Below are 12,321 nucleotides of genomic sequence, written 5' to 3'. Positions count from 1 at the left end.
CACACTGCTAGGGATTTACAGAAAATCTGTGCATTTGGTCTTGTGCAGTGTGTACTATTGTACTGTATGCTGGAATTAATGGAGAGTCTTGGGGTCTCCTATCTAACATTTTGCTGTAATAAAATAATTTACTTCTGATCTTCTGCATTTGGCTTTTTTTTAAACTTCTGTATGTAAGATTTCATTTGCTTAAAACATTACCAGCTTTCTGTCCAAGCATATGGGATACTGAGAATGCTTAGCTTATTCAGAGATGCAGGGGTGCAAGTAACAGAAATTTCTAATTTGTACAGTGAAGAGGGGACAACAAAAAGGTTGGCTGTCATCAGCGATGAGAGAGAATGCCTCAAGTGAACATTTATAAAAACAAACAAACAAACCAACAACAAAACAACAAAACCACAAAACCACACCCAACAGAACAACAAACCAAACATGGATATGTTGGATAGATCATGTTGAATATATTTTTAATCTGTTTAATAAAAGTAGAATAGAATCACAGAATGGTTTTGGTTGGGCTGGGAATCTTAATAAAGCTTCTCCTTTAAGTAATTAATATCAACTTGTAATACCTGCCACATTTAAAATACAAGACAAAAGTGAAAAAAATCTAGTGTCTAAGTGAAGGGTTCTCCAGTTATTGCAGGGAATGCAAAATATATGTAGTCAGGGAGCAGGCCTTTACTGTGTGTGTGTGGTTCAAGGAGCTCCCAGCACTAAGAGACTTGGATTGCTCTTTTCAGCTGAAAGTGGAGAGGTTCATAGATGAGACCTACAGAGACGTGGTGGGGTGCTGCCATCTTAATTGGGGCAGCCTCTGTGCTGCAGCCAAGGATGTGCATTTTGGAAAAAGAGGGCAATGTGCTTGGACCTGGCATGGACCTGGTCTTTTAGACAATAAGCACCTTCCAAGTGTTTTCACTGTATCTTTCTGTACTGAGGAGAATCCTGCAGCAGAACTGATCCTGAAGGATAAGAGGAAGCTGATTTTGATAGTGGGAGAGTCTGTTAGTAAATGCAGTTAAACGGATTTCTGATAGAGGATGTTCAAGGAAGGGTACTATTGAGGCTAAATTCAGATTGCCAAGTGGGACACTGAGATACAGAGAACGTTATCACAGAAATCTTGTAATACTTGCCAGCTCCATGTGTGGGACTCCGTAGGAAAGAAGAGATTAGCAGCCACGATGTGTGGGTGAGATGATGGCGTAAGAGGAAGGATTAGGTATGATGGGAACTGATGATCCTTTTGGGACCGAAGGCGTCTGCCTGGAGGACAGCTGCAGCGAAGTCAAGGCAGAATTCTGCTGAGGGTACTAAAAATTAAAAAGAATGTAGCAGGCTGGAGACTAAATTCAAAATAGCCTCTCTTCTTGGTGTTCAAACTGGTCTGCCAGGAAACAATTTTTTTCTGTCCAAAATGCTCTATCTGTTCTCTCTATCCTTATGAGGCACTGGCCCAGTCCATGTGGGCAACTAAAATCTTCCACTGTCATGACTTGTCCTAACTTTGCAGCTTCCCTAACCTTATTTAATGTTTCCTAATTGATGTCACTGTCCTGATTGAAGAGTTGGTAACACAGCCCTGAAACTGCATTTTTCACTCTTACAGTCTGGGATTCCTGCCAAAAGAGATTCCATGTTGCTTTTCTTCTATAAAATTTTTCTCCTGGTAAACTTCATCTACAGAGCCACTTCCCTGCCCATACATCTTAATCCATCACTCCTGAAAGCAAATACTGACAACATGATCTCTGAGGTGATCCTCCTGTGGGTAGGTGTGTGGGATGCCTGTTACAGAGGGTGGTTGGTTGATGCCAAATATACTTTTGTTTTATTTTTCAGGCTTCTAGAATTTATGTGGAAGCACTTCTAAGTTCTCCTTTGCTCCATTGCTCAGTATTGCTCATGGCAGCTAACTGGCATTGTAAGCAGATTAATAGCAAGATACAGAAAGGGAGATTATACTGTTAAATTTCCCTGTTGGTTTTTTCAGCCCTTTTTTGCTCCCTGCATTTCTCAGGCTCCAGAGACTTATTTACCTTGATAGGAATACCTGAATATATGAGGGAAAGCACAGATGGAGATTTTTAGACAGTGCAATGACCTTGATTTCCCCCTTTCTATATTGAAATGAATGGAAATTTGTGCAGTGAGGTCCCTATGTTGTTTTAAAAAGAGTATCTTTCTGTCAGTCATTTGCTTTATCGCTTTTATATCCTGTTCATTTTCTCTCTAGGACTGAGCAGGCAGTGAAATGCTGTACTGAAATTAGCAATGTTTGAAGTATTAAGACTAAGAACAAAGTTTACTACTCTTCAGTGGTTATTTTGCAAATAATTCTTTCTAGTTTGTTGTACAGTACAGATTCTGCTTCCTAGAACCAGTGCACATTTAAATGCTTTACGTGCATCTGCACTTAACGTTGAACTTGGGCAGAGAGGCTTATAAATATTCAATTATAATTATTTGGAAAATTAAAAGAATATTTTATTAATCTTTTATGTCTATTGATTTTTAAATAAGTAGGCATAATGTCTATCGATTTTTATCTTTTTTAAGAAAGTTGTAGATTGCAGTTTAAGCAGACTAGGCATAAATGCTGGCTACCTTCTTAACAGCTTCAGGCGAGGGAGAGAGTGTGATTTGACTTGCTTTACCTCCAGCTGCAATATATTCCAACACCATGTTAACAAAGCAATGTACTTTCCCAGGGGCTAATCTCCTAGTAAGATGGACTTACTACATCTGAAAAAATGTTGTTTTTTTCTGAAGACATGTATTTCTTCTTTTGCCAAATCTCTGGTAGTTCTTGTCTCTGTGTGAGCCATCTCAGTGTTTTTCTTAGATAAATGTCAAGCTGATGTTTTAATTTGTTTCAAAGATAAATGCTTCCATAAAAATAAACGATGGGCAGAAAAAAATCTGTCAAATTCATTAAGAATCAAAAAATAGTCTAATTCATTAAGAAGGTAGTGGGCAATTAATAGTGAAAAAGAAACAAGAGTTTAACCTGTGACTCGCTTTTTTTTTTACTCATGTAAGTGAGAAAAGACCATTTAAGATACTCAGTTTAAAATAACACTTAGTGTACATGTAAATCTTCAGTAACCCCAGAAGCTGCACTGAGATTACTTATTTAAGTCAAGTCCCCCTGTAGCCAGTCATCTGTAATTTCTGGACTAGATGGTGGTTTTCCTTTCTGATGCTAAAATTCTTAATTCAACAGATACGGAATCCATATTAAAAATAAACCTTCAATCCTGAAGGTTTCTGTCTGAAGATGTATCCTTCCTCTTAAGTAAACTGAAATACTTAAAATGTGGTGGTGAATTTGGTGTGGTGCTTTAGCCCCAAAAAAAGGATTTAAATGGGAATCATGATCTTTCCTTTGCTGTGCTTTTACTTTGTGAGAAATAATGAAAAACTGAAAATATTTTAAAAGGGCTTTGAACCCCTTGCAGTCAGAATATGTTGGAACTATTTTATCATTTTCTAAGCTGTTTTATTAAAAAGTGTCAGTTATCACAGGATTTACATTTAGAGGAGATCGAATGAACTTAATTCAGTTTTTGTGTATGCAATGAATGATTTTACAGGATCACTTTAATTGTTTTATTAATCCTTGGGTTTGGCTGCTGAAGTTGTTTTGTCTTGTGAGAATTTGGTGAGCACCAGTACAGCTTGTGGTAATACTGGCTGAGAGAAAAGATTAACCTCTAAATATGGATTAATGAGTTAAACATCTGAAGGAAATAAACTAAGGATTTTCTTGATGGAGAAGACAACTTATCATACCAAAGAGCACACAGGTGGAAGGTTGCTATTGGAAAGTTAAATCTTGAGACTTTCTTTGCAAGCTATTTAGGTTATTTCTTCACAGATGGTCACTAAGCTTTTATCTTTTTAGCTTTTTCTTTGCAGTTTGGTCCCTCTCAAATACAAATACAAAAAAAAATAATCTGTGAAAAATCTTATATATGGCAAGTGCATCAAAATTCTAAGTTCTACTCTAAGAAAAGCTATTGAATTGGGGCTGTTGATTGTTAGTGGATCGTTTATCTTGAAAAACAACAGTGAGAAATTTCTTGCAGAGGTATACAATTGGTTTTTAGGTGCTTGCACCACTCTTGTACTTAATTATTTTGAAGTACTAAAACATTTGCTTGTTTATGTCTTACATGCTACTTTCTCCTTCCAGCATGTATAATATTTTGCAGCTTGTATGAAGCGTGTATCAGAGAAGCATGGACTTTGATTCTGGTATTCTAATTCTCCTACAGTACATTAAAGGTGTTAGGTTAAAAACAATATGTTAAAGACTTTTTAACTCCCCAGAAGCTATTGTGAGCTGAATTCTTTAACCATGCATTGAATTGAATCTGAAAGTGTGAACAAGGACGAGCTGTTGTGAGATGTGTCAGGTTCAGGAAAAGCCCTTTCTCAAATCTGCTGGAGAAAAGGACTGTTCCAATTACAATTTTGGATGAATTGGTTGAATCTGAAAGTGTGAACAAGGACGAGCTGTTGTGAGATGTGTCAGGTTCAGGAAAAGCCCTTTCTCAAATCTGCTGGAGAAAAGGACTGTTCCAATGACAATTTTGGATGAATTGGAACAGATACGGAATCCATATTAAAAATAAACCTTCAATCCAATTGGAAAGACTTCAGAAATTTCTTCTGCACCAATAGATACAAACTGGAATGAATATACCTTAAAATCTGCCTCTGAAACCAACACCTGAATGAGAAAAAAACTTGCAGTTTCTTCCAAAAGGTGTAGAGGATGAAGAGACCTCTGTGCTTGGTAGTATGGAAGAGTAATGACGGCACAGACAGTCCCGAGTACCTGAGAGGCTGTTCCTGCTGATGAAGTCAGTGTTTGGTCTAATTTGAAGAATGGTAAAGGACAGAAGGCAGAAGTTTTAGAGATTGATTAATGTCCTTTGTCTTCATATATTTTCAAGAGAGTTCATATTTATAATTTAAATGCAACAGAGAGAAAATCCTAGCCAGAACATGTCCTTGTAATAGAATCAGCTGCTTCTGTCAGTCCATTACAGAGCACACTAATCGCCCATCAGAACTAAAAGTCATTAGGCACAGTCTGCAGTTTCTCAAATCTGTGCTTTGGGAGCGAGTGCCTGTATTTTACCAGTACTTTAATTGGGGATGAGTTTTCCTTTACTCTGAAACAGATCTCTTGGCACCAAGTAAGTCTGAATTATCCAACAGTATTAAATGTAAGGTTGTTCAGAAATAAATCTGTGGAAGATGGTTAGATGTATCACATGCTTTTTCATATGAAAAATCTTAGAGATCCAAAAACCTTAGTTCACTTGACATTTGCTCAATATATGATGTATCTGAAGGATAGGCCTGGATGTGATTATTTAAAAATATGCCCAGGGATGAGGTCAGTCAGTGCCTGTGGTTCCCAGCTCTGCTGCCTTTCCTTTTGTTGCTTTCCTGAGATATGTTCCACCTTCTCTAAGCCTGAAGATTGTCTTGCATACACCAGTATAAATCTTTCACCGCACTCAGTTTGATCTGTAAATTAATCTTGGGTTTGGCCTAACACCACTTTGCAGTTTCATATTTTATATTTCACCTTCAGAGCCTTGCCACGTGTGAACATGACAGGCAGTGTTGTTCCCTTGAAATTAAGGTAGTTCAAGATTATAATTTTAAAATTAGGGTAAGGTTGGTGCTTATTACAGTTCTACCTCAGCAAAATTGCAAGAACCATTTAATTGCCTTTTTTTGTGTGTGTCTTTACGGATAATTTAAATATTCCTAAGTAGATAAAATACCTGTTTGAAAGTATGTGTGAAAGAGATGATAGGGAAGCATGTTTCAATTTAATGTTTGTTTGTCACTGAAAATACTGTTTTCTAGAACTAATTATAAGAAGGTAGATTTTGAAATATTTTGTGTCATAACTCTGAAATGAGTCACACTAGGTCTGTAACCACCTTGTATTTCCCGGGGATGGCTCTCTTCCTTTGCACATGATACAAATGTAAAACTTCTGTGGCTACTGGCTTTTGCTGTAAAAAAAAATATTTGTTATCTGGGAACGAAGCAACAGAGCCCTTTCTTTCATTACTTCTTTCATGGATTCAGTTTGGAGCCCAGCAGACATAAGCAATATCAGAGACCATTCACTTTTGAGGGCAAAGAGAGAAGTTCAGATTCTGTTGGTTGCTTACAAACATGCAAATACTGACCGGAGGCTGCTTATTCCAAATTTTCACGTGATGCTCAGCATGTGGATTTTTTCATTAAGTGGATGATGATGGATGATGGTTTTTAATTATTCCTTTGCAAAAAATGATCAGAGCACCCTTTGCCTGTGCCTTCTTCCCTGTTTCTGTGGAGAAGCAGTGATTTGAGAGGGATAAGCTGAAGTGCCTCATGTAGACTAGCTAAGCAATGAAAAATGACATCTGCTTGTTCTATAAATGATGTCCAGTCAGAGCAGATGTAATTAACCACTGAACTTAATGGATGCCTCGTGAGGTTACAGATGCTATCAGTCATAAACTAGATGAAGGCAAGGGAGCTGTATATGCTTGGAATTCCTTTTAGGACTAATTACTAAATATCTTTAAAATTGATTGCTTATGCTTTCAATTTCTGAGAGTGTTTTCACATGACCTGTGTGGAATGGACATGCAGCAAATTTAGGGGAGGATGGGAGACACCTCCATTGTTAAGGCTTTTTAAGGAACTAAAAGGTTTCTCTTCCCTAGGACTTTCTCCCAGAGCTTTAGTATTAGGAAACTTGGTCTTATTTCAGGCGTTGCCAAGCCGTCCAGCTGTTTTGGGAGACTAATCTGACACAGATTTTGACTAAATTAGTTGAGAAATAGACATTTGTAAAGATAAAATCCTGTTGATGTGTCAGAAGTCTACCATTGACAAAGCAATTGGAGACACATGAAGTGCCTCTCAAAAACAACCACCAGAACTTAATTTCTGCCTGTCTGCTTCCAAATATTTTAAAACTGGGAAGTCAGTGAGAAACCAACCTGAGAGAATAAACAGGACCCTGTGGACTGTTGTGAGATACCTGCTGATGATGTTAATATTGAGGTGACCGTGTGCCTTTTCTTGGTCCAACTACAGTGCTGGAGATTTTCTCTCAACCTATTTGTTTCAATAAAATTTTCTTTGTAACCTTTTATCTTTGTTCACAGTATGTATTAACAGTGCACTAAATGGATGTGAGCTGGTGAGCGGCTCCAGGCATTCTCTTGACATGCACATTGGTTTGTATACCTTTCATTTAGGGTAAACCAGAAGAGTCCCCAAACTCACCAGAATTATGGTGGGCTTGATTATTCAGTTTTAAATTCAATAGAGGATGTTTAAAGAATTTTACAAACAAAATTGGTGGTCTGGTAGCCTTGATGTCAGCTGTCAATTCTTTTAGAAACAACTTTTTAAGGAGTAGATGTGTGTACAGTAGAAATGACAACTGCCTTAATCATAGATTAATATTAGTACGAGCCAACAAGGGAAAGAATGAAACTGGATTTGTTTATTTGTCATGCTCTTGGCATTTTTAGCAGCTGTGACTGTTTCCTTGTGATTGTTGCATGCCCAGTCTTGAAGGAATTTTCGGTGCAAGTCAAGACAGAGTAATTTTAAGAGTGGTTTCTAACAATAGCATTACAGCTGCAGTCCTGTATGGCTCCAAGATGACACTCTTTTTTGCTTTTTCCAAAATTTTGTAGAACGAGACCTTTTGACTTACATTTGTGAAACTGGTGTAGTCTGGCAAATTGAAAGAGAATTTTTGAACAGTTGCTCCCATTACTTTGGATGACTGGTCAGTGCTGGGGAAGCTGTTTCACACATCGGGTGGATCAGTAATCTGCTTCATGGCCTTGTAAAACTAGAATTAAGTAATGAGAAAGATTAGTGAGCTGTCTAAGCCATGCGCTTTGTTCCTCTCCATATTCCCTCTCCCGTAGGCTAATTTGTTCAAAAATATAATGCCTATAAGGAAGATTTGGAGCATTTATTAAGGGTGTTATTTCTCAGGTTTTAAAGTATAACCTGCCTTTTATTTACAGAGGACTATCATGCATCTTGCTTTTTATTTAGTTGATCCACATGCACATTTTGAGTGGCTGTTATTGTTTATTTCAGGGAATTAGTTATCCTAATGGTCCTCTGAAGCTCCTGCTGTTGCAAGTTATGGATTGTTATGAGAGCAAAATCACCTTTTTTTCTCTGCTCTGCTGTTTTTTCTCTGCTTCCGTGCCGCATCTAGGACTCTTGGGTTGCAAAATTAAAGCTGTAATCTTTAAATTTACTTTTTTCTGCAAATGAGATTACATCTTCAAAACATAATCTTTTATGTGCTACGTATCATTGAAAAATAAGTTTGGCAAGTGTATTTGAAGGGGGGCTGCTGGTACAGTGGGGTTTTTTTCAGCCTTGAGGAAAACAATCAAGTTGATAGTAAATTAGTTTGCTGACATCTAAGGATTGAACAGCTGAGTTACTGTACCTGCTATTCTCGATGTGACCGGGGTTCGCTGAGGTTGTCTTTAATTTTCAGAAAGCGTTCGCTGTTTAACCTCAACTGAAAAGCTTGGGCTCAAATATGAAACTAGCTATTTTCTTGACTATGAAAAGAAAGAGGCTGCCACTTGAGTGATAGCATGAAATTAGAGTGACCCACTGCTCTTAGTCCCAAATAACAGAGGTAGAAATGAATCCTGGGGAGGAGATGAGACTTGGAGAAGGGGGAGTCATTCATTGCTGGGGTTGGCGAGGGATGTGCCGGCTCCTCCCGTCATCTGTAGCTCAGCTGTGGCAGCTGGTTTATCCCTGGGGTTGGGCACTTCTCCATGCACCCACTCGGGAATGTGGTTTGCAGGCATCGTTTCCATTGTCACCTGCCTCTCCAAGCCACGCCGTGTGGTTTCAGTCGGGTTTGTCACCATGAGTGGGTTCAGTCTGGCCCATGGTGGACCGCGTAATGTTGTATTTTGGGCTCGAAAACATGATGTAATGTACAAAATATGGAGTAGACACTTCAGCTTACTAAAATATATATATACTTAAAAAAAATACGGTGGTGAGCACTGACCATATTCTGTGAAAAGTGGAAATTCGTGTCTGTTTTGAGATGTATTCTGGAATTATTTTAGGTCAAGTAACCAATACCTTTAATCTTATGGAAAGCCCTGAGGTTAAGTGATATGAAAGGTTAGCGGGCAACTTTTGGAGCCATATATTCTTGACAGCTTAATGTACAGATGTGACCTGGATCCTTAGCTTTTCCTTCAAAGGAAGAACTTTGTGTTGCCCAGGCAGGAGGGCTGGTGGGGGAGGGAAAATAATTTGCTGTGTTTGAGAATTTTACTTAAGGTTTAAAGGGCATTTAGCTTTATTTTCCTCTGGAGTAACTTTTTTTTTTTCTATTTTTTGCTGACTAGTAAGAGATTTCTAAGCTGAAGAGAAAGGCCAAAAAATGCTAAAAACATTAAATGCGTCATTGACTGATTTGTGACCCAGGGGTTTGAAGACTGATATAAAGTGGGTTTTAAAAGAAATAGATTTGCCTGTTAGTCAAACAGCTGTTTTTTCCCCCCCATTTGATTTTATATGTTAGTGTACTTTGCAAAAGACATTTTTACTGACATGTAACTTCTATTGAGGTAGAGAATGAATCAAAATAATACATTTAATTTGCTTTGAACGTGTAGTATATTTAGGGTAGCACTGGGTGAACAGGTTTGTCATTAACTATTCCAGTGCCACACATTATCCTAAAAGCTCTGGCACCCTGTCTTTATGAAGGTGAGATTTCTTAGGAAAGGGCAGTTCCATGCAGTTTGGCTGGTCCTGGGAATATGGGAAGACATGCTGGGACTAAGCTGTCCATGGCAATTCAGGATTTGTGTGGTTGTAAATTCTGTCCAGTGTGGAGAAAGGTCTGGGAATTAAACTCTATGTCCTTTTAATACTTTGAATGATATTGGCAAGAGCATGGGTGTTCATTTTCTGTATTTTAAGCATCTCTGTAGCTAAGCAGATGATCTAACAATATGATTCTGAATTTAGTCTCTAAAAAGTCAGTAAATTATAGAAACTATCTGCAGCATGTTCCATAGGTTAATCTGACATTCAGTATAGATACGGTTTTAGTGTTGCTGTTTAAAATTCTTTGCTGATGAGTTTGGGAAACAAGTTCAGATCTAATCATTTCTAGAGAGAGAAATTCAGAAGTGTTTTTAATAACCATTTACAATGATGCGGTGAAAAGAAGGAAATTATTTTTCTTGACAGATTCTGATAGGAGAAAGAGAAGCTTAGTGTGGGGTGCTTTTTTTAATCACCATGAAAAATTCCTTCCTGTTAATCTGATGGATGGATTACAGTTTGTCCTTGCATGGCCAGGTTGTATTTTCCATCAAAACTGGAGATTCCAACCCTCATTATATCATTTCTGTAATGCAAATGCTTATGTATAGAAAGAGATCTAATTAATCCCCTGCTGGTTGGTAGTATACCCTAAAGCAAACATAGTCAGCAAAGGAAAAAAAATTAAAACACGAGTGCATGGTACCAGGTCAATGAGTGTCAGTGGAGTTTCATCATCGGTGAAATATTAACTTATTAACTGAAATGTATTTACTGTTATAGCTGTAAAAATATTTGTCCATTGTCCCAACTGGTATGATAGTGAGCTACCTTGCAAGAAAGCCAAGGTTAAAGGCAATCTCAGGAATCCTGCTGTCTGCTCTGGCAAAGATATGGAACGTCGTGCATGTAGCCATGGTTCTCCCTTTAATTTGAAAGGACTACGTTTAAGCTGCCATCAGTGCAGGCTGCAGCATCCAACTTTGCCTGTGGGTCCGTGCCATATGTGCAGCTACATATTCAAGGACAAATTACAAGATGGAGAGAAAGTGACAATTTTGAGTGATGGGCTCCTGTTTTCTTCACACTTTTATAATGTAACGTATCCGTTTAAAAGATACGGGTTGTCTTGTAGGTCAATGAACAAATAGATTTCCAGACTTTATTTCCATTTCATATTGTGTGCATATATGTGTGCAAAAAGCCAGCACTCTTTCTGCTGCCTGAAACATTCCTGTTTTCAGGTGCAGCTTCTGTACACAAGACATCACAATAAAATACATTTGCAGAATCTATGTACTAAACAATATCTTATGTAAATAGAAAAGTGGTGCTTAAAATGGCCAATATTATTTTCTCTTCTAGCTTCCTGGCTGCCTCAGAAGTGATAGGGCCTGTGAGGATCCAGTCCTATTGTGAAACCTGAACTGTAGCGTGTTATGGTGTCCAACTGATTTTATATCTGCATGATCTGAGATAATAAACTTAAGATAAAAGGAAATAAACATAAGGAAGTCTTGAAGGAGGGTATTACAATCAGCTTTTTATGAATTCCACAATGCTGAATTTCTTTCCCAGGGTTCATTTTTAACTAGTTGTCTGAAAATCTGCTGCTTCTTTTGTCATGTAGAGCTCGAGTTGCATATTTAATAATTATGCCTTGAAATATGGAACTGATACAAAAAATTAACTTCCAGAACAGTCTGTTCCTGTCATTTGGGTGCTGCAAGATTTAATACCCTTCTTATTTTTTAGGACCTGTGAAAGTAGTTACTTGTTTCCACTTCCGAAAGTTCTGTGTGTGAATAATGGGCAACAAGCTTTTAAAATATACTTATTTATCACTTCATATAAATCAAATATAAAAGTAAGCCTTATGGGTTATTGAGGGTTGTGTTGTTGACTGAGAGAGCAGGTGGCATGGAGGCTGGCTGAAGTCATAATGGTAATACATATAGGTACTGGGAGCACCGGTGCCCAGGGGGGCAGATGTGCCATTTGAAATCTGCAGTGTTCACGTCTCGTTCTCATGAAGGGTGCTCTTAAATGAAAAATGTCTTAGGATAAACCAGCATATTTACTTAAAGGCTTACAGCTGCACCCTGTAAATAGTGTTTCGGACCGAGTAGTCACAGCTCAGCACTCTTTTATTAGGTATCTTACCCCTTAAAACGTGGTTTATTTTTTCCGGATACACGGACGTGTAATGCCAAACTCCTTTGCGGAGTGGGTGGAAACCAGTCAAATCACACCGCCTCCCTCATCCTTTGCTATCTAATCTGTACTATAAAACTGATTCTGAGCAGCATTTCACCTTTATGGGATACTTGTGAAATGCCGCTGGACTTTTCCCTTGTGTGCGATGATTTAATCAGTGTTTTTGTAGTGCTGTTTCCTACATCTGAAACTACCCTATCGTTTTTAGGTGTAAAC

At 38.0% G+C, this 12,321-nt stretch overlaps 1 protein-coding gene across 4 annotated transcripts in view; it reads left to right on the top strand.

Annotated features, from left to right (window-relative positions):
* The window catches only part of MAST2 (microtubule associated serine/threonine kinase 2), a 175,118-nt gene that overhangs the window by 47,222 nt on the left and 115,575 nt on the right, over positions 1–12,321 (top strand). For 2 of the 4 annotated variants that reach the window (XM_014939192.1, XM_014939191.1), the window contains exon 3: positions 1,616–1,777. The exons of the other annotated variants lie outside the window; for them this stretch is intronic. In XM_014939192.1, coding sequence (XP_014794678.1) covers positions 1,616–1,777 — 162 coding nt within the window. The remainder of the gene's footprint in view (positions 1–1,615; positions 1,778–12,321) is intronic. 4 annotated transcript variants of the gene reach the window in all.

Source organism: Calidris pugnax, unplaced genomic scaffold (assembly GCF_001431845.1).
Source record: "Calidris pugnax isolate Ruff unplaced genomic scaffold, ASM143184v1 scaffold18, whole genome shotgun sequence".
Classification (NCBI taxonomy): domain Eukaryota; kingdom Metazoa; phylum Chordata; class Aves; order Charadriiformes; family Scolopacidae; genus Calidris; species Calidris pugnax.
The sequence above is the reverse complement of the archived record's forward strand: the minus strand, read 5'-3'. Positions and strand labels throughout refer to the sequence as shown.